Raw genomic sequence first — 26,450 nt, 5'->3', positions numbered from 1 at the left:
TTAAATAGGGATCCAATCTGGATCCATAATCTGTGTATAATCTCATCTAAGGGGAACTCCTTTTTCTTGGTTTTGATATGAAATTCCTCTCTTGGAGTATAAGGGGTATGGTACCAGATGCCAAGCAAAGGACCTTCAGGCAGATGATTTCTCTTGAGCAACCCAATCTAGGTTTTATTCAAGAAACAAAATCAATCCGAACTGATATGGAAGACCTTAGAAAGGTGATCTGGCCTCAGGCACCTGGATTTTCCACCACTCCAGTTAGCAACAGTGAGGGGATTACAGACTGGTACAATTCTGATGTGATTTAAGAATAAGAGGTGGTCCCTAACATATTCTGGACAACACTGAAGGTGAAAGAACAACTTTGGGATCTCTCCTTCTCAGGAATGTTCATGGCCCTCTCTTAGCCTTTCTGAAGCCGTCTTGTTGGAACCAACTTTTTCAAGAAAGAGAACTCCTCTGATATTTCAAGAATTATTGGGGGGTATCAACCTTATTAGAAATTCCCATGAAAAAAAGGAGGTTGTTAGGGTCATTGGAGCTCCATCCTCTCAGACTTTATTCAGGAATACAAGCTAATTGACATGGAGAAAGGGAAATGGAGCTTCACTTGGTATAATAAGATAAAAGATAATTTTATTAATGTCCAACAAATGATCGTAAAAGTCAATGGGACTGAAGAGTATTGCCAGCATGCACACAATGTGGGGGTGCAAACGCAACTCCTAGAAAATGCCAAAATATAAAGAGAGAAGCCTACATAAGTATAACATCAGAATTGCTTGTAGTTTTGTAATGGAATGTTGGGACAGATTTTTGGCTAGTATGGGTAGGAGGGACCTTGGTTTCCTTTCAGAATCCTTCAGCGTTAAGGGTGCCTCCTCTGATCATTGGCTGATTAGCCTGAAGATTACAAGAGAAGGAAAGCACCAAACCATTCCCTAACATATTCTGGACAACACTGAAGGTGAAAGAACAACTTTGGGATCTCTCCTTCTCAGGAATGCTCATGGCCCTCTCTTAGCCTTTCTGAAGCCGTCTTGTTGGAACCAACTTTTTCAAGAAAGAGAAGAACTCTGATATTTCAAGAATTATTGGGGGGTATCAACCTTATTAGAAATTCCCATGAAAAAAAGGAGGTTGTTAGGGTCATTGGAGCTCCATCCTCTCAGACTTTATTCAGGAATACAAGCTAATTGACATGGAGAAAGGGAAATGGAGCTTCACTTGGTATAATAAGATAAAAGATAATTTTATTAATGTCCAACAAATGATCATAAAAGTCAATGTGACTGAAGAGTATTGCCAGCATGCACACAATGTGGGGGTGCAAACGCAACTCCTAGAAAATGCCAAAATATGAAGAGAGAAGCCTACATAAGTATAATATCAGAATTGCTTGTAGTTTTGTAATGGAATGTTGGGACAGATTTTTGGTTAGTATGGGTAGGAGGGACCTTGGTTTCCTTTCAGAATCCTTCAGCGTTAAGGGTGCCTCCTCTGATCATTGGCTGATTACCCTGAAGATTACAAGAGAAGGAAAGCACCAAACCATTCCCCTTCGACTTGAAATGATGTGGATTCACATCCAGATTTCCTGGCTCACATCAATGAATGGTGGAGAGAGTACAGGGTGGCTGGTTCCAAATTATTTATCTTTCCCAAAAAATTGCAATATCTAAAAGCAAAGCTGAGGGAGTGGAATAAAGAATTGTTTGGTAACATTTTTCAAGGAGAAAGAGGATCTGGAACAGTAGATGGAAGCCATTCAACCAGCTAATGAGGTTGAAAGCCTTACTGAAGAATTGTTGAGTGAAGAATCTAACCCCATAGAGAGGGAAGACGCTGATTAGAAAAGGAAGACATTTTGGTATCACGAATCAAGGATACAATGGCTCAAAGATGGTGAAAAAAATACGAAATTTTTTCACAAGGTGTGCTCAAGTACAAGATCCACAATTCATATCACAAAAATCATAGATTACATTTTGGCATCAGAAATCAAGGAAACAATGGCCCAAATATGTTAATATAACTACAAAAACAATTCATAAGGTGTGCTTAAGTATGAGATCCACAAATCACATCACAAAAATCATAGATTAGTCAGGGATTTTATTAGAAGGGCACAAAAATTTGTGTTGAAGCTGTAAATTATTTTGGCAAGCTTCTCTCTGATCCAGAGGGCCACTCCTTGTCTTCAGATGGTAATGAAGGACTGATAGCTCCATAAGAATTGTATCTCTGAAGAAAGAGACAGCACCTGAACCTGGTGGCTTCCCTCCTGATTTCTTTCAAGTGGCTTAGAAGGTCATTAAATGTAACGAATAAAATATATAAATAATATAAATATAATGTAAATGATAATAATCATAAATAATAATTAGTTAAGTAGTAATTAGGTTGAAGAGGCATGTCTAAATGAGACATGACTCTTCATGAAGAGACACTTGCTTGATATATAAGCAAGCCTCTCATTCTCATTTGTAAATCATTCATTCTTATTCAGACATAATAATATATGATATTTGTATCCTTATGGATATCTTGAAATTCCAAGTCTTTTGGAGTAATTAATTTATAGAAGGAAGTTTATTCGCTTCATTTGGTATCAGAGCCACATTTAGCTGATCACCAGGCCTTTGGCTATCAACCTATCATCAACCTTGTTGCTGTTATAATTGAAGCGGTTCGCCACACATTGGAGATTCTCCACTTTTTAGGTCTTTGGCCATTTGCTACTATTGAAAAAAAAATAATAATAAAGAATAAAGAAGAAGGATATATAAAAAAAAAAAAAGAGGAAAGGAAATAATATATTCTGAACAAACAAAAAAAAGTTATAAAAAAAATGGAGCGATGGGCTGAGGAGAGAAAGAGAATGGCTAAGGAGAGAAAGAGAATGAATTCCTTCTTCGATTCTCTATAGGAAAGAAAGAGAATGAATTCCTTCTTCGATTCTTTATATCGATCATCATTTCCACAGAATGATGTTATCCAGTGTACCGAGAAAGTGCAGCTAAAAGATCAAGAGAATGACAAAATAGCCAAGATTCAACAAAGCAAAGAAGTGTTAGAATGCGCACATAAAAATCTTGTGGATATACATTACAAAGAAATAATGGAAAAGGACGAAGAAATTTCTCGTCTCAAGGACCACATCGAAAAATTACTGGCACAAGTAAAGAAGACTAAAGTCTCAAAGAAATAACTCAAGCATCACTTATGAGGAAAATTTGCGTTTAAAGAACTTTAATAAAAACTTATTAGAACAAATCAGAGATCTAAAAGATGAAAAACTTAAAATTCAAAACACTGAAAATAAGGTTGATGAATCAAAAACCGAAGAAATTTTACATCTGAGAAACCATAATCAAAGTCTGTTCAATCAAGCTAAGAAACTTAAGGAGGATATGAAAGCATTAAAAGATAAGTTGGAACAAGTCACTCAAGTAGGAGTATCAGAATCTCCAATCGCAACCGTTCAAGTTGAAAATAAGGGAACAAATACCGATCCCGTGAATATGACAACTCAAGAAGACAAGTCAGTTGAAGAAACGACACGCTTAGATGTTGCAGTTCAGACAATGGACATCCCAAGTGAATGTTCCATAACCAATTCAACAACATCTTCACCAAAAGAAAATCTAAAAACTTTATATCAGCATCTGAATCATGAGAGTAAACAAATCAACCAAGATACGTATCAGGACCATTCAAACCAAAGACAACAAATTAATGTTTTAGAGAATAATGACGTAACATCCATCCAGTCTTACGCTAACAAGTCGTTACAAAATTCCAGTGATCAGAATACTATACAGAAAATTAATCTGGGATGGTCTGATCCCTTCTCAGTGCGACAATTCTGTTTGTCACTAAGAAGATCATATCAGCTTGTATCGACAAAGATGACTGTTCCAAGAAGAGAAAGACTTTCAAAACCGAAAAAGAGATCAAGCCTTTTCATCGACAAGCTTTGAGGACAAAGCTTTTTGAGGAAGAAGGCAATGTAACGAATAAAATATATAAATAATATAAATATAATGTAAATGATAATAATCATAAATAATAATTAGTTAAGTAGTAATTAGGTTGAAGAGGCATGTCTAAATGAGACATGACTCTTCATGAAGAGACACTTGCTTGATATATAAGCAAGCCTCTCGTTCTCATTTGTAAATCATCCATTCTTATTCAGACATAATAATATATAATATTTGTATCCTTATGGATATCTTGAAATTCCAAGTCTTTTGGAGTAATTAATTTATAAAAGGAACTTTGTTCGCTTCATCAAATCAGATTTACACAAAGCAGTGGAAAAAATCTCAATTATTAAGTTAAAAGCTCTAAAATTCTACATTTCTTACCCTCATTCAAAGAAAGGAAATGCAATTTCATTCATAGTTTCACCCTATCTGTCTTTTTAATACTGTTATAAAATTATAACTAAAATCATGTGTTCCAGGCTGAAACCATTAATACAGGAGCTCATCTCTGAATAATAAGGCAGTTTTGTGGTTGGTTGTCAGATTTTGGATTGTTTGGTAACTGTTAAGGAGGTAACTCATTCTCTAAAATCTCAAAAGCACTGCATGTTACAGAAACTGGACTTGGGCAAAGAATATGACTGTTATGGGACTTTCTTCGAGAGGTGCTATTTAAATTTTTCATGTTTCAAAATCATATGATTGCATTATCCAAGGAAATGTTATTACACTATAGTGTCAGTCATCTTAGATTGCTCTTGGGCCATGGCTCAGTTCTTGAGAGAGATGCTTTCTAACAAAGAGAAAATGTGTGCACATATATACTTCAGATGTTTGCCTCTTGCATATGAAAAACAATGTGTGCTAACCCCTATCATGGTTCTTAGGATGCATGGATATTTTTACAGCTAATTTTCAATAATTTTTAGAATTTGCAGTATATGTATTATGAATTTTGCATACCATTGTGAAAAATTAAAAACCCTATAATTCCATAATTATAATAAAAATGAAGAATAAAAACCATAAGTAAAATGTTGGCAAGGTATATAAAGGATAGATGTCCTGTCAATCTTCCTCATAATGAATCAAGAACCTAGGTCATTACCATGCGCCCCCTGCCTCTTCCACGGCCCCTGTGATTGTTACCAGAATGCCCAAAGGCGACATTAACCTGAACACATGATAAATGCCACATTTAGGAAATTGGTACGGAACCCACAGATCATATGAGTGAATTTTAGAAGCCTAACGCTTGGCACAATTGGATGGATGAACCTTGAGAATCATCGAAACACATCTAGACATATCGTCATCCTGATCAAGTTCTTTCATTTTAATCAAATATTTTGACTGAATGCTTTACATTTTTAAGCCATTAAAACCATAAAGGAAACATTAATTTGAACAAGATGGTTTGCAAATATACAGATATTACAACTAAAAAAATATAATAAATATGTAGGTCACAACAAAAATAATTATTGACTACATTCCATTCTTCTTAGAAATATAATGAATGTGTGAATAGAGAAGCTACATCTACAAAAGTTATGCCGAGATTTCTGTTCCATAACAGCTGAAATGTATTATTTGATTATATTTACTACTAACTTTTATAGACGACAAATCAGAAAGCAGTCTCTTTGCAAGACTAATCAACAACCTACAACCTAGTTGCAAGTCCTATGACTTCTTGGTAAGTTGCACCTAATTTGATGCGTACCTGGTCAACCTACTCAGCTCAAAGAGCATTACTTAAAAGCATCCACCCACAAAGGAAAGAATTAAGCAAAATATTAAGAACTGATACATAATATTCAACAAGCACAGTCCCAATTTTGGCTTGCCTTCGATTAAATCCACAATAAGTTCTTCTATGATAAAACTGTTGTTATTGGTTTAGCTCATGGTTCGCACAGCCCAGATCGAAAAATTTCAACCATGTCTCTCCTGTTCTCAAAAATTGCCGACTTCAGACAAACCTACTCATAATAAAATTTGTCGGTAATATTAGGCTTCGACGTTCATCCCAACCAGCAATGTATTTATTGATATTTTGTACAGATTTTCCTTAATAAACCATAAACTGGGTTGATTAAGGAGATTGATAATGTTATTCAAGATGTTATAGATTATGTGTATTTAATGATAACAAGGCTTATGCACGCCATAATGTTTCCATCCTAGTTAGTTAACTTTTGTATATAACACCCTAAATCAGTAGTTTTATCATGCAATTTATTAACTGTCATACAAGCACTCCCTTTTATAAGTTAGGAGCACCTATGGTCCCTACAGAACCTTCGACATAATAATTACAACAATACAAACTTTGATCGAGATCTATAAACTGCCATGCATAAAATAAACTGAAATCTATTCAGTGAGGGTTAAATTCCTTTAGATTCCAGATTTGTTAATTATTTTCTGCTTATGCATGAAATAAATAAAATGTGGAAAATAGGGAACAAATACAATCACGCACCATCTACAGTTAACACAAGGAATTGCTCGGAAAAACCCTTATAGGAGAGAACCTAGCGGGAAGGTAATGCTTCTGTGCTGTACAAAGAAGAAGGCACTCACTATGGAGTTACCTGAGACTTGTGGCCTGTTAGGCTACAATAGAACACTAACCCCTTCTGTTATGCTCTCTAACTCCTTCAACTCCCAAATAGAGTTATACATTGACCATTCTAGAATCTTCTTCAGAGTCCACACATGGCTAGCCCCTTTTCCATGAGTAACGGTGGCTGACATGGCATCCTCTCAAACCATGGTGATCAATCACAATAGGTCAACTTGCGAGAGGCGTATTTTTGGAAAGGTCTCTAAGCGTAGAATAGTGTCCCGAAATCCAATGCTTAAGCAAGAGAATTTTTATCTCAAAACAAAACATCATTCAATGCCTCAAAATGGCCCCAGAAGGTTTCGAACCCCAATTCTCTAAACTGGGACCTGTCGATAAAAATGATGCCACAAGCTAATTCCTCCTATTATTTTTACTTTGAAAGAATCGATATGGACGACAAATAATGTAATGATCCAATCCGAATCAAATCACACAAATTTTCATGCACATATTCTCAAAACCAACGCTAATGCAAGCTATGTTCTATGAAGGCAGATATATAGGAGCTTTCAACATTTTAGTGCCAATTCTATTATATGTTCAAAGCCAAATACTCGCAATTTCTTATGGAAAGGACAAGGCCACCCTCAAAATGTAAGAGCAAGTCTTACAAAGGTGTTCTAGAGGCTGCAACACCCTTCAAAATTTTGGCCTGCATCCAATTTCAGAGCCTTCCTTGTTTTTTTCTTTGATGTTTGCGAACACTCGGACTCATCCCATGAGCTCATGTCGAGTCTTGGCACCCTCCTCGTTGGACCGTTCCCTGGACATCTTTTAGCATGTTGGTCGCAATGTCATGCATTCGGTCATGTTTTGGCTATGTTGAAGGTCTATCTTCGTGTGTACGAGTTGTGTTTGCTATGTAAGCATCTGTCGCACTCACACACGAAGTTGTATACAATGTCGCGCAAGTGTCGTCGCGGTCGTTCAGCCATCTATCTCAATGTTGCACTTGTCGCTCACACCCGTTGGTCAGTGACACTGAACATGGTGTCTTGTTGGTTCGAGGTGTCTTGTCGTTGAGTCGTGTTGAGTGTGTATTCGCAAGGTCATTAATCCACAAGTTCACTCACTCACACAATTAGTCATTTTGCTGAAACTCTGTTGACCGGACCACCCTCCCATAGTCGGACCTCCGCCAAGATGCATTGTGCAGTCTCAGCCCTCAGTGATCATGTACTGCTACCCAGAATTGCGCAAAGCTTGAGGTTGCCTCCCAAGCAATCTGCACCGCAATCATGGAATCGACTCGACTTACTGTCACCCAAAACAGTGCAAAAGTTGCTCAGCAAGCCATCTCAATCTGTGTTGCCCACATGCAAATCTATCAAGCTTCTCGTTGGTCAACCAGAGAGTTTTACTGTGCAGTGACCCCGGGCTTCACTCCTCCAACAAACTGCACAGAAGCTGCCAGCATGCCCACCTCCGCTGACTGAAGAAATTGCGCAAACATGAAGGACGAGCACCCACTGCCTATCACTGCAATGTCCCCGAAATTTGCGCAATTCTGTCAGCAGACCTGCTGCTCCTCGTGAAAACTGCGCAGTTTTCTTGGGTTATCCTCCAGCTGCCCGAAACCCTACTCAGCTCAAAAACTGCATAGAAATGTCCTGCAGGCCAACCTCCCAATTTTGCACAGTTTTGGCTAGCAAGCTCCCGCTACCAACCTCCCCAGAGAATCTGCGCAGTTTTCACTACCAGTGTCCTACATGTTGCTTGCACTGCCTCCCTAGAAAATTTGTGCAGTTCTTCCCTCCAAACAAGCCAGATCCGGCAGATGGTCATTGATGTTCCAGACTCCTCATCTCAGCCTCCCAGTGACCTCTGCACAATTTTCCTTGACAGCGCCCCGAAGCCTGCATCACAGCCTGAAATGTGCTCTATGCAGTTTCAGAGCCTTGTCCTCTCTCCTGGTCACCTACCCCTAAAAATGGAAGATGATGCACCATAGTGGACTAGGAGATTTCTAGATTTGATGTCGTCTTGTCATGAGTGATTGTAAACATAGGTACATGGATGAGACATGGCGGGACAATGAACAAGATGAACAAGGAGCACATGCTAAGAGACTTGTTCACAAACAGATGAACACATGAAGCATGCCAAGTGCCAGCGAAGGGGATACATGCACGTGCAACATCAAGCAAAAACCAAGACCATCGAAGACTCCACACACCTTACCACGCGGACGTGAAGCTGTGATACACCAAGAGCACACTCATCACTCAACAGCACTACAGCTCGACATGGACACCACCATCAGCGTGAACATACCAGCATTGTCGTGTCGAGTCATGTCATGAGTCATCTTGGCCACATCACTACTATGGACCATATTGTTGTAATCAATGTAATGTATCGTGGAATTCAAGGTACCCACATGTAAAGTTGAAGAGTCATGTAAGTCAAACAGTCATGAGGGAAGTCAAGCAGTCACAACGGTCAGTTTCACCCTTGCTTATATATACCCCTCATTTGTACATGCATAGGACTTTTCACCTTGGCTCCTCCCACATAGCGTTTAGAGCATGTAGTATTTTCTTTGAGGAGCGAGCAGCGGCTCCAACGCCCCGCTATCGGGGTTAGTGATATATGGTGTACCGATGTGTCTTGGAACTTTCACTTAATCCAGAAGCCTGTTAACAGGGCAGCACGTTTTCACACATATATTGTATTTGTTTGTAAGACTATTCTTTGGATGCTTGTAATGCATGTTGCTTTAACCTGTATTAAGACAGTTGAACTATTTCGGTTGTTTTAGTACATATGTTATTGGAAATGTGTTGTATCAGTTGTTAATGTTGTCTCGCCCGTGTGGACTATTCCACCAGACACTCAACAGACTCATTTTCGTAAACTTGTTATAACGACCGTCACACTCGTGTGGACTATTTCGTTGGGTGTTGTACGTGATATTTGCTCACCTTGTGTTTGTGATTGTCGCATCCATGTGGACTACTCTGCCGGAAGCTGCACATGTCTTGTTGTGTTGTGTGTCTCTAACAGAGTTGGGACTATTCCCTTTCGACTTGAGACTCACTCTCACCCTCTCCCTCTACAGTGAAAGAACCTTGACACAAGTGACACTAAGCACTCAACAGGCACGCGAACCTCATTGTTCAAAGACAAAGCAAACCACTCTCATGTGCTGACAAGCAAGAGCTAAGGAAAATCTTTAAGATAATAGAAATTGGGCCATCATATTGGATGGGACTCCTACACCAAACGATGTGAGATCTAGTTGTGACTTCATACCGAGGAGATCCCCTGAATGTTGGCGGATCCAGCGTCGTCAACAAAAGGGTACACCTGTTGAGAAACAAGCACATTATAGTTAAATTTCAGTGATTCCATTCACCCTTCCACCCAAGGTTCTGCCAGCTTTTGTGGACATAGGGATGTAGAGGCATGGACTCTAAGTGAAACTACTCTGCCCAAGTCAAATTATTTTGGGTTAAATGTTTTTTGATAAGTAGTGCCAAGGCCTTATAGCCAAAACCTTGTAGAAACCATTTCGTGATCGAATAGGTCTCCATCCTATGTTGAGATCAAGATCTCTTCCATAGGAATAAATTTGATAAGACCTTATTGGATGTTGATTTCCAAACATTGCTTCTCACTAGTCATATTGTGAAATTGCAAGCAATTGAGCCAGACATAATACCATGTTAATTTGTGAAAATAATACAAGAACCCATCCAATCTACGGTCCTCGCCATCAAAATCAGCCATCACTCAAAGCACCGCTATCAACTTTTCCAAAGAAAATGCCTAGTTGCAAGTCCTACAATTTTCCTCCAACAACCAAGTCAACAGTACATCCAAACCTCTTTGCATGGTCACATCACATTCCTTAGTTTACTCATGAGATTAAAAAAAAGTATGTAGCGATAATAATCCACTTTCAATCTCTTCTTGGATAGCCACTCAACTTGTAGTTGTTTTGAGAGTAGCAACTCTTTCACCAACCTCCTTAATGACCAATACCTTGAAGAATGCTTCAGTTGGTTCATCTTTTGCCCTCAAAGAGTGCAAGCACACTTAGATCCAAGACCCTTTGGCATGATGAGCTTCATCAGATCCAAAACTTTGGCATGATGAGCTTCATCAACTACGACGAAATGGCAAGTTTGGCTAACACAAACATGCTTTTTGATGTTATGAGGATAACTTTGGCAAAGTTGAGAACCATATCCAAGCTCTTCCTCAATAATTTTTTTCATTTTCAATGGACCTCTACAATTTAGTTCTATGTATTTACTAAAATTCATTAAGGTCACGAAGCCCTATTCTAGCTTTGAGAGAAAACCACGTTTCCTCATCTTTGGGCAGAGCTTGCACTAGTAATATGCCTTCATTACCTTTGTAATTCTCAACCATATTAAAGTAACCACAAATAGTGTAGGCCTTCCTGTAATTCATCAACAATGCATATCCAAAAGGATTCTCTTTCCTCTAAACCATTGGAAGCATAAATGTTGGCCAAACCAAATAGCCAACCATCTAAATTAAGCAAATGTACAAACAAGCCTCTAACTAAGATTTGTCCCCCACACCACAACTACAAAGCTAATTAAGGAGAGATGAAAGTAGCCATCTAAATTAAGCAAAAGTCCAAACCAACCTCTGAGTTTTTTGCCCCCACCCAACAACTACAAAAGCTAACTACTAAGAGATCAAAGTAGCAATACTTCCTCTACCTTCACTATGACTACAATGATCGCAAACATTGTCACTCATAAAAAACACACAATTTTTAAATTCTTAAAACCACATAATATCAAGTTCACAATCAATGTTCAAATTTGTCGATCTCAATGCCTTTTGCCAAAGTCAATCAAACCTGAAATATTCCACAAGCACCTTTCATTTAGAAATGACAAAATGCCTTCTATCTCCTCCTCATAGGCATCAAGCTCATCTCGCACCTCGTAAGAGTTTAAAGTTTTTAGAATATCATAAAATAAAAATCACTAGTCTAAAGTCATGGCTCTCAACCACTTAGAAAGAACATCAATCATATCATCCATTAAGGTATTGGGTGGCCCGAAATGGATCATTATATTGTTTGTCATCTAAGTCACCTGACACGAAGACATGGGACACGAAGGACACAGGGATTTGAGTGTCGGACACAGACACGTTGACCCCCCGGAACAGGACGCATTAGGACACGTTATATATTATTTTATTAATATATATATATATATAGAGAGAGAGAGAGAGAGATTAAAAATTAGATATTTCTTACACAAATTCTCATTCATGATACAAATTCGTTGATTCAAACATAGATCTTCATCTAGATGTAAGTTTTACAAAGTAACATTATGCATACAAATACAATTGTGACATAAATGATAAATCATAATACATATTCATCAATGATCCAATAGGAGAAAGACAAGATACTGTAGTTTTCTCATTAAGTCATCAAAATCAAAATGTGTACAGTGTTACATAGGTAGTAGCAATGCCAATGGCAAATAGAAATAGCAAATACAAAACAACTACAAGCCTGAAGGCAATAGGTAGCTCATGAGTCATCAATCCTCATAATCAAAATCAGCATCATTGTACTCATCATCATGGTCACCATTGCTCTCCTCTGCTGCATCCTCCTCCTCTATATCCAATGTCATCTCTGCATATGTTGGTGTGGAGGATGACCCCTCTACAATATCACCATCATCAAAAGTGACAGGCTCTAACACTGGCTCATTAAGATCCATGTTGGCCAATGCCAACTCAACATTGTTGTCCAAACCCATATCATCAGGAAAGACATCCCACATCTTTGTCTTTCCCTTCAACCACTCATCCCTTTTCCTGTAAATAAGGCGAAGGTTGATGTGAACATAAACCACTGTCTCTGCCCTGGACTGCTCAAGTCTGCTCTTTTTGACACTACAAATTCCCATATGTGCTCCAATTCCTCTCGCAACAAGAGGATGAAGTCACCTAAGAAAGGAGCCTCATGGCTAACTATTGTAGAGGAGGGCTTGTTGCCCCATGAGTTGCCCCCAAAGAATAGAGCTTCTTAGCCCCCCTGTCTATAATCACATCATATCCTGCAAATCGACCAATGTTAGTGAAAACTTTGCAAAGGCATCCTCCACCTCATCAAGGGATGCTCTATCCTGAAAAATCCGCCTCGATGCAACTTTCCTACCCTGTGAAATTTCCCCATCCACGTGAGGAGGGAATCTGCAGGAAGGTCCACCATTCAGCCACACATGGCTGTAGTATTTTGGGTTCAATGAGTGAGCCAAACAATGTAAAGGTGTGCAATTCTTATCCCATCTGCTGACAAGAATATCATGTATGATGGTGAAGAAGGCCTCTAATGATGTCTCATACTCAGGGCACTCACTCTATAAAATAATGCTTTTCACAGGCTCAATCATGGAATCCCATCCCTCATAAACCTCTCTTAGGATGGGTTGGTCTGTATCTACAAATCGAAGCAAAGAAATGATAGGGTCTATGATCTGAATAAGTAGATCTTTTCTCTCTGACCAAGCATCATCTAACTTTGTATCCTTCACTCTTTTTGAGGCTACTTGATCAGTGTTTCTCCAAAAAGACCAAAACTTTAAAATAACCATGGCCCCAAGAGCGGTCATGACCTCCCTCAACCTCTTCAACACGATGAATGAAGAGGCAAACCGTGTATCCGCAATCTTCAACAATGATAGATTGGTGTACTCCTCGTAGATAGTGAGGGCATTTGTATGATTCTGTACAAAATTGCAGATATGTCATGCATCCTCAATAATGCTCCCAATCCAAAGCACATCAAAAGCAATAGATTTAAGTACTAAATTCAAATAATGGACAATGCAAGGTGTCCAAAATACTTGTGGATATTTAGCTTCCACAATCATGCCAGCAGCATTGCAAACAGGTGCATTATTTGTAATGATTTGCACACAAGAATCAACCCCTACATCTTCAATAACTTTAATAAACAACTCACCCATTTATTGTGCATCCTTGTATTGTCCAAGTGCATCCACTAATTTCAAGAAAACTCGCCCATTCAAGGAAGACACCATGAAGTTGATGAGTGGGTGTCGTGTTGGATATGTCCATTCATCCAAAACAATGCTAACCCCAAATGTTGGCCATGCTTATTTAATAGGCTCAAACATTTTGTCCACCTATTTCTTTGCTTTCGTCAACAATGTAATTCTAACTTCTCTGACCCAAGAGGCATATACCTTGATGGAGCCCCTTGAGTTAGAGCTAGGTACATCTCAATAAATAAAGGTGAGCATGCAACATTAAAGGATATGAAGTTCTGATAGAATTAATTAAAAAGAAGAAGAAAAAAAAACGCAAACTTCTCTGACCCAAGAGGCATATACCTTGATGGAGCCCCTTGAGTTAGAGCTAGGTACATCTCAATAAATAAAGGTGAGCATGCAACATTAAAGGATATGAAGTTTTGATAGAATTACTTAAAAAGAAGAAGAAAAAAAAACGCAATGGTGAAATCAAGCTCTTACCGTTTCTATTTCTGAAAAATCTTGTCCATTGGACCAAGGGCCATTACCTTTCTTTTTGCTACTTGTCCCCCACCAGAACTCTCAAATGGAAATTTGTTGTTGCTTTTCCTCAAGAATGGAAGGGGGTCTTCCTTCTTTTTTTTTTAGATCTTGCAGCCACCTTTGCCATACCAACATTGGCCTCTTTTTCCATTTCCTTCCTCTTAGCTAAAGACACCTATGTACATGTTGCAATTCCACAACTTAGTAAAGCCAACATATGAGCTTTCACACGGAAATATGTGCTTATGAAATGAGTTTTGTAATAGTTGCATTTCCAAGCAACATTCCCTCCTGCCTTCATCTTGTTGCCTGGCACTTACTCTCTTGTGACATATTTCCACAAGGGATATTTGTTATCTTGAGGCTATTGTCTTCACTCAACATTTGAAGTTGTTGTTGCAGCCCCACTTGTAGACCCTGATGAAATTGGAAGAGGAGGGACATCTCTAATGGGGACATTCTTCACCTTCCTTTGCCCCTTCCCATCTGCCCTTGATTGAGCCATGAGTGTTGTAAAAACATAAAGAAAAAATGCAAAAATTTGTAAAACAAATGCACATGCAAACTGTCGTGATAAAAATGCAAAAAAATAGAGAGCAAATGCACTTACCTGTTGCTTGAATCGCCTCCAAAATTCTCCCGCACCCTTTGCTCTTAGCTCTCACACCCACAACAAAAGAGAATGACTTTGGTGAAGTTAGAATGGGCCAAATCACACTTTTATAGCTACGCAGAGGGCAAAAGATTTGTGACATGTATCATGGAGTCAGGACAACATTGTGTCCCATCGAGATACGATCGGACACGATCCGGAGGACACATGTCCCACCGAATCATGTCTGATTCGGCCGATTCAGGACACGTGGGGCCAAGGGAACGAATCCGGTTTCTTAGTTTGTCATCCATCTCAATGCTTTCAAAGTGGAAAAAGTGGAGGAATCAGCTCACAAGACCATTTTTATCGACGTGGCCCAGTTTGGAAAATTTGCATATGAAAACTTTCAAGAGCATTTTGAGGCATCAAACAATGTTTTTTGGGGGTAAAACTTTGCCTCTTTAGTGTTACACCCTTTTTCCCTATTCTACACACAAATACATTTCCAATGACATAAGAATCGTCTCAATCAAAGTTTGTATGCAAAAGTTAGGCCACTCAAAAGTTGTATTCCTATTTTCACCACTATAATTCAAGATGATGTCACGCCAACCCCCAAACTCATGGAAAAGGGGCTAGCCACGTGATTAGGATGAAGTGGACTCTAGAAGAGTCCATCTTGTAACTCTTGTTAAGAGTTGATGGAGTCAAACCTAACCACCAGTAGACTATCAAGTTGTTTATAACCGGGCCACCAGGAGGAAACGGGGTTCCATTCTTTTCAAGTGCATTTGTTCCATAGCAAGCACAGTAGCTGAGAGGGATAGAGAGAGAGTACACAGAGAGGATTTGTGCATTGCAGTAGCTAGCAGGCCATGGGCCTTACTTCTTTATACTCGTAGCCATTTTCTATTCAAAGAAAGAAAGCAAAGCAATCTCACCTTCTAGCTCGATTTTCTCCCGAAAGGTTTTCTCAGGTTTATGAATTTTTATTTTTTTGTTCATTATTTTTTGCATAATTATAATTTGCATGCATATAGAAAACAAAAATTTACAGCTCCAAAATCTAAAGAAAAATAAACCCTCATAGCGTAGATTTCAAATATTTAAGCATAATTTATCAAATATGTTGTGACAAACTATTCAATGGAATATCCAAGGTCATTTATGGATCATATTGGTGTCAAAGTAGGTTTCTTTGGGTATGCTGTGGAGAATTGCAGGAAATCTAGATCGGCGAAGCCAAAAATCAGAAAACCCTAGTCATGGCCAACAAATCTATGAATATGTAATATCTCGAAAAATACTTTCACTAAAACTTCAAGAACTTTACTTCAAAAAAATACACCATAAATTTATTTTCCCAAAACCTATCAAATTGCACAATTTGCACCATTAAAATATCGATACAACAAATAAATTTTGCAATGTAAAAGCCCAATACTGCAACTTGACTTACAGGAGAAAAAGTAGCAAAAAATCAGCATTATTGTATTAATATGAAACATAAAATTACATGCCAATACTTCAACGTCAGAACCTAGAACAAATCTGTAAATGTCCCCTGCTACATGGCATGCTTGGCCGGATAATAAGTTGATGCTATGGCCTCCAAAGATGAATGCAACAACACAATACTTGGCCTCCTAAATTCTGCTTCTCCAAACGTTATGCACCTCTGAGAGATCCGACTAATCTTCTCTTGTGATCTCCACGTTAAACCCCAATGAGTGGATCTAATTTGATCCCTCCTCTTTGAGTGGCTAAGGTATATGATCTCAATAACGAAACCCCCTTGATTGGATCAACTAGGTTGGATTACTTACCACCGAAACTAATCCTTTACATAATGTGGGCTCTCACGCAGAGAATCTCCAAGAGCTTAACTCAACAACAAAAAATCAATAATCCAAATGCATGCCTAAGGAGCAAGCTCTCATTCCCTTTAATAGTCATGGACTATTGGAATAGCACATGTATATACCATGGGTCATCTAAATACCATGGATCTTTTTCTTCTTTTATTAAAGTGACTTATAATATTGTTTTTCCTTAGTCGCTTTTTAATTAATTAATTCCTAGATATTACATCATTACTTTTTTATATATAGCCTATGGGAAAGGCTAGGCAACTGAGTTAGTCTCTATTCCCAATGCTCAGAAAAAAGAGACATTATAGTCCTCCCTTCCCGAAATTGATTGACCCCAAGCAATTCTAACCTCAATACCAAGATCCCAAGTGAATCTGAAGAATTCATATTGCATTAGTGAAATGGAATCCAAATTTTGTATGCCAGGACCAATTCACAAATCCCAAGTGAATCTACGGAAGACTCTGCTAAACCCCTGTTGCAACAATAGGATCCTATCAATTCTTGTGCCTCTTTCCTTCTAGTTATGTTGCCCTACTTGGTCAAGCCTTTCAATATGAGAGGATAATCCACCTGGATCCCACTGTGAAATAGGGAATATGTCATCATCCCCAATGCATGAACACTCCCACTGCGATGTACCCCTAGCTAGAAAGTATTCTCCCATAGACTTTCCTTCTGATAGGGAACCAAATCATAATCTCCCTCTAGTCTAACTACTAGGGACCTCTATCATAGTAGATGTCAACTACCACCATAACACATCTAGAGTCCATGACTTCCCAGAGAGTGTCTCTCCCACCAATCATTAGCATTCCTTGAAACAAACCACCATATAGACTTTGTGCTACTTTGATCATATATGAGATGCCATTATGTCGTACTTTTGAGCATGGGCATATCATCTACCATTAAGGTAGTCACCTATCAACAAGCTCCCACCATCTACTCACCTTTATGGGCCTAGGAAACCCCCATCTAGGGAAGTCTACCTGACCAAGGCTTTCGTACATGGGGTAATCCTTAGAGTCTTATGGCCAAGTACCAGTCTGGTGTGATCCACTGCACTACTCATGGAGTCTTATTGTCAAGGTATTAGTTATGACTTGCTCCAATGAGATAAACAAAGTGCCACAAAGCCGTAATGCGATCAAGGCAGTGTTCTTTCCAGAGCTCCATGCTCCATTATTTAACTTGTGTCACAACATTTATTTTCCATGAGAAGTACTCAAAAATTTCAGCCCAAAAAATTTAATTGCCCAACTTTGCTTCATTTAGAAGTTAGATCTCATAAGCATAAAAAATTTAGTCATGTTGTTGGGCTCCTTTGCAGGTGTTGTTAATTTGTCATGGTGGATTTGATCTCACACCCTATTCCAACACTTTACCTGCAATTTGATCTTTCAATCAACCAACACTTGTTGGTGCTTATATCAATGCAATCTCCTTATTGCAAAAATTCACAACTACCTGAAGTGACCTCAGAAATATTATACTCGTAATAATAATAATAATCCAATTTTAAAGTCACGGCCAAGCCAAACACCAAAATGGTGTATGAGACCCCCTTGTTATTAGACAAGGGACCCACCTCCACGCAGTGATTTGATTGTTAAAATCTACAAAGGCATACATACTCTACCCCCCTCTAGCTTTGAACCTATGACCACTTAGGAGGAAACCAGTGTTCCACGAGGACTCCCCCCCCCCATGGGTCGAGTTTCCTAGCTCCCCCACGCTCCAGGGACTTGGGGACGAGAGGAGGTCATTTCCCCACGCTCCCAAAAAAAAGGTATAGGGGGACGTGCCAAGGGGTCGTTTCCAAAAAAGGGGTCGTGGGGGGTCGTTTCCTTTTGACCAAGTCCGATTTTTGTAAATGAAATTTTTTTTATCATAAATTTAATTTTTGTTTATCGAGCAAGGATTTCGTTTAACTTTTAAGTGTGTTTGGCATTTGCTGCCCGCCCTCCCTCACTTCATTCGCAACACTCGGACGCCATCATGCTGTCGAGCCCGATACCATTGTCGCAGCACTCCTCTGACACCATCACTTGCCCGTCGTCATCCCATCACCATCATTGCTAGAAGGCTGAAGCCACGCTGCACCTGAAGGCTGAAACTTCAAACACTGTGGACATCGTCCCCTGAACGTTGAAGCACCGTGGAGTCTGGACGTCGTCACCTGAAGCTTCAAGCATCGTGCTGATTGCTGGTCGACCATCGCACCATGTTCACTACTACTGCTACCTGACCAGTGACCACCGCACCGTGCTAATGTTGCCTCTCCATCCCCCATCGACAATCCTGAGTCAAGCTGTAACAGCAAGTACCCACAGTCCACTGTTGTTTTTAAAATTTTCCCATTTTTTTTGTAATTCTCAGTCATGTAGGCTGCTTTTCTTTTTCATTTTCTTTTAAACTTGACTGTGTTTTAAAAAAAAAAAATTGAAACTTGACTGTTTTTTTCATTTTTTTTGTAAATTTTATTTTTTTTTTATTTTTTAGAAATTAGTTTTGATTGTGTATTAATCTTAGGCTGCATTTTTTTTTTCATTTTTTTTTTCAAACTTTACTATGTTTAAAGGAACACAAAAAAAAACAAAAAACAAAAAAATTTGAAACTTTAACTGTGTTTTTCATTTTTTTTGTAAATTTTAACTTTTTTTTTTATTTTTTAGTTTTGACTGTGTATTAATTTTTATTTTTTTCTTCTAAATTTAAGAAACTACCAACATAACAACAAAAAAAAAACAGTGTTCAATGTGTGTGTTGTACCCTATTAGTATTAGTCAGCCTGTGTAATGTTTTTAAATTTTTTTATTTTCATTACAAGCTGCAACCTACATTTTGATTTGTCATTCAACTTACAAAGTTACAACTATGAGTCAGAGTCAGAGTTCTTCTAAGAACAGTGACAACAGCTACAGTGGTAGTGAGCCACAAGATGCACAAGAAGAAGTTGAAAGCAGTCACAAGGGGGCAAGAAACCAGAGTAGGCATGGTGTAGATTCTGGAGGCCCGCCAAGAGAGCTGGAAAAATTTGCAAAGGGGACATTTAATCCTCTAAAACCACTTCTAATTTATGCAACCAGACTACTGAAAAAAATCCAAGAGTTGGTGGTGGCTCACGTGATTGGGTCTGCAATATTTGTGGGCATCACTTTGTTGGCAGCGATACCAGGGTGAAGCAACACATTTTGGCTATTACAAGTAAAGGAGTCAATATGTGTCCCTCAAAGAACCTAAATTCAGCTCAAAGAGAGCAACTTTGGAGGCTAGAAAAGGCAGCCACTACAAAAGGATTGTTTTCTAGTAGACATGTTGATCCATCCACAAATATTCCTCCATCCAGTGTTTCATCAGAAAAGACAAAGGTTTCTATTGGTGCATCTCGTTCTTGTGCAATGGGTGGTACAATATCTGGGATGTACAACATTCTAGATCAAGATGACACAGATGATGCGATTGGCAAATTTCTTTTTGCCAATGGAATTCCCTTTCATGTTGTTCGTTCTCCTTATTACAAGGAAATGGTCCAAGCAATTGCAAGAATAGGGCCTTCATATGTACCACCCGGAGAACATAAACTACGAACAACAATTTTAGATAGACAAGTGTCCAAAATTAATGTGCAAAAAAAGAGAATGAGACAAACATGGTTGAGGTTTGGTTGCTCTATTGTTATGTATGGATGGACTGACATCCGAAAACACCCACTAATCAACATCATAGTGACGTCTTTAGAAGGTCCATTCTTTTTTAATGTTGTTGACTATTCTAGAAAGCGCAAGGATGCATCTTTCCAATTTGAGCTTCTTCGAGAAGCTATAGAGGATGTTGGGCCTGATAATGTGGTGCAAGTTGTGACAGATGCAGCAGCGGTTTGTAGATCAACTGGGTTATTGATTCAAAACAGGTATCAACATATTTTTTGGACTCCTTGTGTGCATGCACTCAATAATGCATTGAAGGACATTGGCAAGATTTAGTGGATATCAGACTTTGTGACAGCGGCAAGAGATGTGCAGATGTTTATCTGCAACCACCACACCTCCTTGGCTATGTACAGAGCTCACATGGGGAAAGAATAACTCAAGCCCACTGATACTAGATATGCCAACTATTTTCTCTTATTGGAGAGGATGCTAGAGGTACAAGCACCTCTACAATCTTTGGTTGTGAGTTCAGAGTGGGGAAGGTGGTCAGAATCAAAGACAAACACGGAGAAGAAGGTCAGGCTTCAGGTGTTGGACAATGATTGGTGGGCAGATTGTTCTTATTTGGTGTCATTCTTGGGGCCTATTGTGGAGGTCATTCGTTACACTGATTCAGATGCTCCTAGTCTTAGAGAAATCTATGAGACCTTTGATAGCATGTTAGGACGTGTGAAGGTAGCCATTTAGCAGAGGAAGCCCTCATTAGAGTTCTATACATCCCAAATTCGACTCATCATTCAGCGTAGGTGGGATCGCATGAACACACCTTTGCACATGGCAACATATGCACTAAACCCAAAATGATATGTTGAGTGACAAAGTGGTCAGAATCAAACACAGACACGGGGAAGAAGGTCAGGCTTCAGGTGTTGGACAATGATTGGTGGGCAGATTGTTCTTATTTGGTGTCATTCTTGGGGCCTATTGTGGAGGTCATTTTTTACACTGATTCAGATGCTCCTAGTCTTGGAGAAATCTATGAGACCTTTGATAGCATGTTGGGTTGTGTAAAGGTAGCCATTCAACAGAGGGATCCCTCATTGTAGTTCTATACATTCCAGATTCGACCCATCATTCAACGTAGGTAGGATCGCATTAACACACCCTTGCACATGGCAGCATATGCATTAAACCCAAAATGGTATGTTGAGAGACCTGGGAGGGTGCCTCCTATTGATGATCCTGAGGTAAAGAATGGCTTCCTAGATGCAATTGCAAAGATGTACAATGACGAGGAGAGGGCAAGATCTCGAAAACAATTTGTTCAGTTTGCATCTCTCAGTGGCCCCTTCAACACACGTGGTGCTCAGGCAGATGGCATAGATCAAGCCCAAGATGACCCGATTGGTTGGTGGAGAATGCATGGGGATGGTGCTCCAAAGCTCAAAGATCTAGCTATGTGTTTGTTGTCTCAGATTGCTAGTTCCTCTGCAGCAAAGAGGAATTGGTCCACATATAGCTTCATCCACTCTATCAAGGGGAACAAACTTACCTCTAAAAGAACGGAGAAGTTAGTTGTTGTGCACATTGCCCTACGTCTTGAGCATAGGAAGACACCTAAGTATTTGAAGGGACTAGCAACACGATGAGATGTTGATCCAGAGGATGATGCACAGGTAGATATGGAGGAGAGACTTGATGAGAGACAGATGTGGTTGGTTGGTGTGCCACTTAGCATGTTTGAGAATGCTAGTGATTCAGATTCAGATTCAGATGGTGATATGGTGGATCCTGATTTATTCATGCAGCAACTGGATGCAGAGACTAACGGGGCATTACCTTGAGGCTTGAGCAAAATTATGCTCGTTTATCTTTTGATATGTTGATGTTCTTATGTTATTCTGACTCTCTAAAATTTTGACTCTTGATGTATCAAAATTGACTTTTATAATTCTATAAAATTTTGACTCTTGATGTATCAGACTTGACTTTTATAATTTTATGTCAATATTCACTGTTCAATATTCAATGTTCATAGTAGGAAGTGGAACATCAATATGGTTTAATCATAATGTATGATGTATGATTATAAATTAGAATTTTAAATTTATATGATAATGATATTCATATCAATGATCATGCTTTGCAGCTTTTCAAACCCAATTGTCATAGTGGACTCAATTTATAAATTATATTTTATATTTATAAGTTTTTAAGACCCTAGCGTCCCCCCTCGTTTCCTAAAAATTGGTGGGGAGCTTTTGCATAGGCCGCTCCCGCGTATCCTCGCCCCCTTGCCCAGAACCTTGGTGGAAAATTGGAGGAAACGCATGCTCTTAACTATTAGGCCCACTCATGATTTTATCACTCCAAAATTAAATTGAAATGACAATGCCATTGCACTGTACATGTGCATCACATTTATTCAAAGCATTTCTTGATGCAATTAAACATTTATTCCAACAAACCAATCAGTCAAAAATGAGAAATGCATATCTTTAAATTCATTAACATTTTAGTTATTCATTTCATTCAGCTTGCTTTAAAAAAGTTGTTGCAATGTTTTCAGGTTGAAGGCTTCTTGCCTTAACCATACCATTTCTTGGTATCTGTGCAAAACATACCTTAATTTGAAACAATAGTTTTCAAATTCAACTGAAGGAATTATTACCCAATACCTTTCCTTTACCCTTTTTACCTTGGCTTATTGTTTGCCTTATTTAATTGGTTATTACCGCTAGCGCTTTCAGCTGAAGCATTTTTAAGGGGTTCAGTTGCTTGGTAGAATACCTGCTATTGCATATTCAACAGTTCCCGAAATGGTCTCAGCCTCACATGTTAGTCATAATTTATCAATTTCGCTATTTATAGATTTCAATGAAAACTTCATAAAGGCTTTTACATTTGTATCCAATTTAAGCATGTGTTCATCCATGCTCTCGAGCATATGCACATTCATTTGAGAAGCATGTCACACATACAGACCTTCCATGTTATGCATACAATGTCAATTTCCAGTGTTTATTGTTTTCATTCATGCACACAACAAAGGTCAAAAGCATAAGCACATTAATAATGGTATTATACAACAATAGGTCATGCTTGCACACTTGCCCAATGGTTCCTCCACTTGACATGGAATCCATTAAATAACCTCATTATGTTACTCAAGACATGGCAAGTACAAATTTTATTTACATATCACTTGCACAGTCATAATATTTTTAAACATTAATCATTTATCTTACTACTATGATGGTTCTCAACAAATGACCTTTCAAACTAAATAACATCATTACACCTTTATTTCATTTTCTCATCCTTCTCATATTCATAAAATATAGAACATATATCAACCATAAACAGTTTTTGGTTAAGGAAACTTCCTTCTTATGCTATTTTCATAGTTATCACATCTTTGTTCATTTGTTTAAGTGGACCCAGCCAAGTCCTCTTAGCTGATATATTATATCCTTCTGCCTTCTACTGCCATTTATGTTATGCACATGGTTTAGCTAGGGTCTTGCACTTTTGGTTGGATTTTATTTAGCTCTTCTAGCTCCTTTCCTTTCATTTCCCACACCCAATAAACTATTTAAGACCAGACCACAAAAAGCAAGAAGAAAGAATGAAAAACAGAGAAAGACCACAATAGAAACACACAACAAAATATAAAGCAGCATGGCCATGTTCAAAGTCAACAAACAAAAGCAACAACATTCCCTCTACACATCATTCATTAGTCCACAAAAAGTCAATCCCTTGAGTTTTGGTGTTCAGTGTATCCATCACCAACATATGCACAAAATTTTAGTCAGAGTCCTTCCCAAGGTTTATAGCAACCTCAAAATTCCAATATCCCTCTAAATAATTCAAGAAGGAACTTTTCAGTATTTCAGAGAGCTTGAGGGGATGCTCCCTCATCTCTCTTCCTACATGAGTCACTTCCTTCAGTGTTGTCGGTTGTTGTTTCATCTGCCTGGAGTTCACATGAATTATTCTTCTTTTCACTGTTTGTTAAGGCAATCTCCCTTTAGATGTTCCTCTTCATAGCTCCAACATGTCAATGATTTTATTTTCTCTCCAACCTCATGAGGTTTCTTTCTAGTCTTGTCAGTATGGCACTCTTCTATATCTCCCGAGGTTGATGCATGTTGTAGCAACCCTTGCATGTATTTCAGGCTCTGTAGCAGCATTGTGTTCAATTATTTTTGTTCTTCTTATCTTCTAATGAGCCTTTTAGTCTTTGCTTTGCAACTCTTCAACTCAACTTTCAAGCTCCTGAAGGTTTTTGTTCTATTAAGGAAATTTCTCACTTCTTGCTCGTGGTGGACTTGGTCCATGTTGTGTTGTACCATACTGCTTCGCATCCCTTTACCGCTCGTTGTAATTATGTCTTCTTATGTGTTGTCACACACACATAGTTGTTAGTTATATCAAGCATAAATAGATTGACTTATTACCTTGTCATGCCCATACTATACATGCTGGTCTGAAACATGTTGCCTATTGTTGTTCACATATCTAAAACCCATGTAAGTGACATATATAAAAAAAAGGACACATCAGCATGTTTATAACTAAGTTGCAGGAAATGTTGGAGAAGGGTCCGTTTCCGACCGGAAACGAAATGGAAACTCGTACCGTACAGCGTGGAAACTTGTTTCCGGCCATACTGGCCCATTTCTCGAGGAGGAAACGTGGCCAGTATGGCCGGAAACGCGTTTCCAGACCGTACAGTGGAGTTTCCTCTTCTAACTTGACTTTTTCTTGTATTTTTTTTTAAATTTTGCTTCTAATTTTTTATTGGGCAACTAAGATATCTTCTGGATGCTTGTAGATGCCTCTCAAGTTATAAAAAAGGATTTTTTGGGTGGGGCAGAATAATGTTCAAGCCTATGGCCCTAGTGTTGATATGCAATTCATGGTAATGTTGACATTCTCCTTTATTTTTCACTTTCATCCTTTTACTTAAAAATTTAACATTACCATGAAATGACTCGGGATGTTTGAGAGTGGTTTCGCCCTCATTGGATTTCATATGGAGAAAGTAGAATTCTAAATCTCACTCAAAATCCAGCAAACTTATCTGTTTTTCAGCATTTCAGGATTGCAATGTTTCCCTTGGATTTTGTCATGTACTAGGGTATGGAACTTGTTTTTAATCAAGAGAACCAAGCCCTCTATGCAGGGGAGACTCCCAATAATCAAGAGCACGTAGGGTACTAGGGTGTGGAACTGGTATTTAATCAAGAGCACTAAGGTCGTTCGACTATGTAGGAGGAGACTCTGAATCAAGCACGAGACAAGAAATTAAAAATTTCAAGTGGCTGATTTTGGATATTGCTGTTTTCATTATGTGATCATTCATGAGTAAATGTGATGTAAATTTAAAAACTTATAGTTTATGCATTGACAATTGACAATTTAATCATAATGTAATAAATTAGAATGTATCATATATGCTTTATGAATGCACATATTTCTTAAATGTCCTAATATATATATATATATTGTGTTTCCCCGTTTCCAAAATTTGGGGGGGTCACGTTTCATACCCGTGCCCGTTTCGGAAACTCTTACCCATTTCTCCGTTTCATGCAACTTAGGTTTATAACCATATCATCACTAGTTATAAAATCAACATTTTACCAAGTTTAGCAGCCATGACATATGCAAGTTTAAAGGTGAGCATATACATATATATAGCAAACAACTTATCAGACTAAATTTTAATCATCTATGTGCAAGCCTCTTCAGGTCTAGTGTTGAAACTTAACTTTTCATTTCATCTATTTCTGAGCTCATACAATCCAAGTGTTGAACCACGCTTTGATTTTAACTCTCTCTTTCATGGCCCATTCAGTTTAAGTGTCAAACCTAGGTGCTCTAATACCACTATGTAATGCTCACCTCTGCCCCCTTGTACTATCTTGAGTTGTGAAAGTTGTTACATAGAACTTAACCCGACCTCCATGGTCTCAATATGAAGATGGGGTTACAAAAATTCTTCTTTTCCAAAGCTTGCAAAATTAATTCTAAACAACTTCATCGCACTTAACTTGTCAAGAGCTTTCCAATGATATAAACTTTACCTCAATCTGACCCCTGAATTGAGAGACAAGCTCGTTCAATGTTCAAC

General features: G+C 38.5%; 1 protein-coding gene across 2 annotated transcripts in view; it reads right to left on the bottom strand.

Annotated features, from left to right (window-relative positions):
* The window catches only part of LOC149206249 (protein decapping 5-like), an 84,621-nt gene that overhangs the window by 18,012 nt on the left and 40,159 nt on the right, over positions 1–26,450 (bottom strand). Inside the window, exon 5 of one of the 2 annotated variants that reach the window (XM_089395371.1) lies at positions 5,107–5,172. The exons of the other annotated variant lie outside the window; for it this stretch is intronic. Coding sequence (XP_089251497.1) covers positions 5,107–5,172 — 66 coding nt within the window. The remainder of the gene's footprint in view (positions 1–5,106; positions 5,173–26,450) is intronic. 2 annotated transcript variants of the gene reach the window in all.

Source organism: Pinus tabuliformis, chromosome 1_2 (assembly GCF_031772625.1).
Source record: "Pinus tabuliformis cultivar Carrire ecotype Pingquan chromosome 1_2, CPIR1, whole genome shotgun sequence".
NCBI lineage: Eukaryota > Viridiplantae > Streptophyta > Pinopsida > Pinales > Pinaceae > Pinus > Pinus tabuliformis.
Note: the sequence above shows the minus strand (reverse complement) of the source record. Positions and strands in the feature narration are given on the sequence as shown.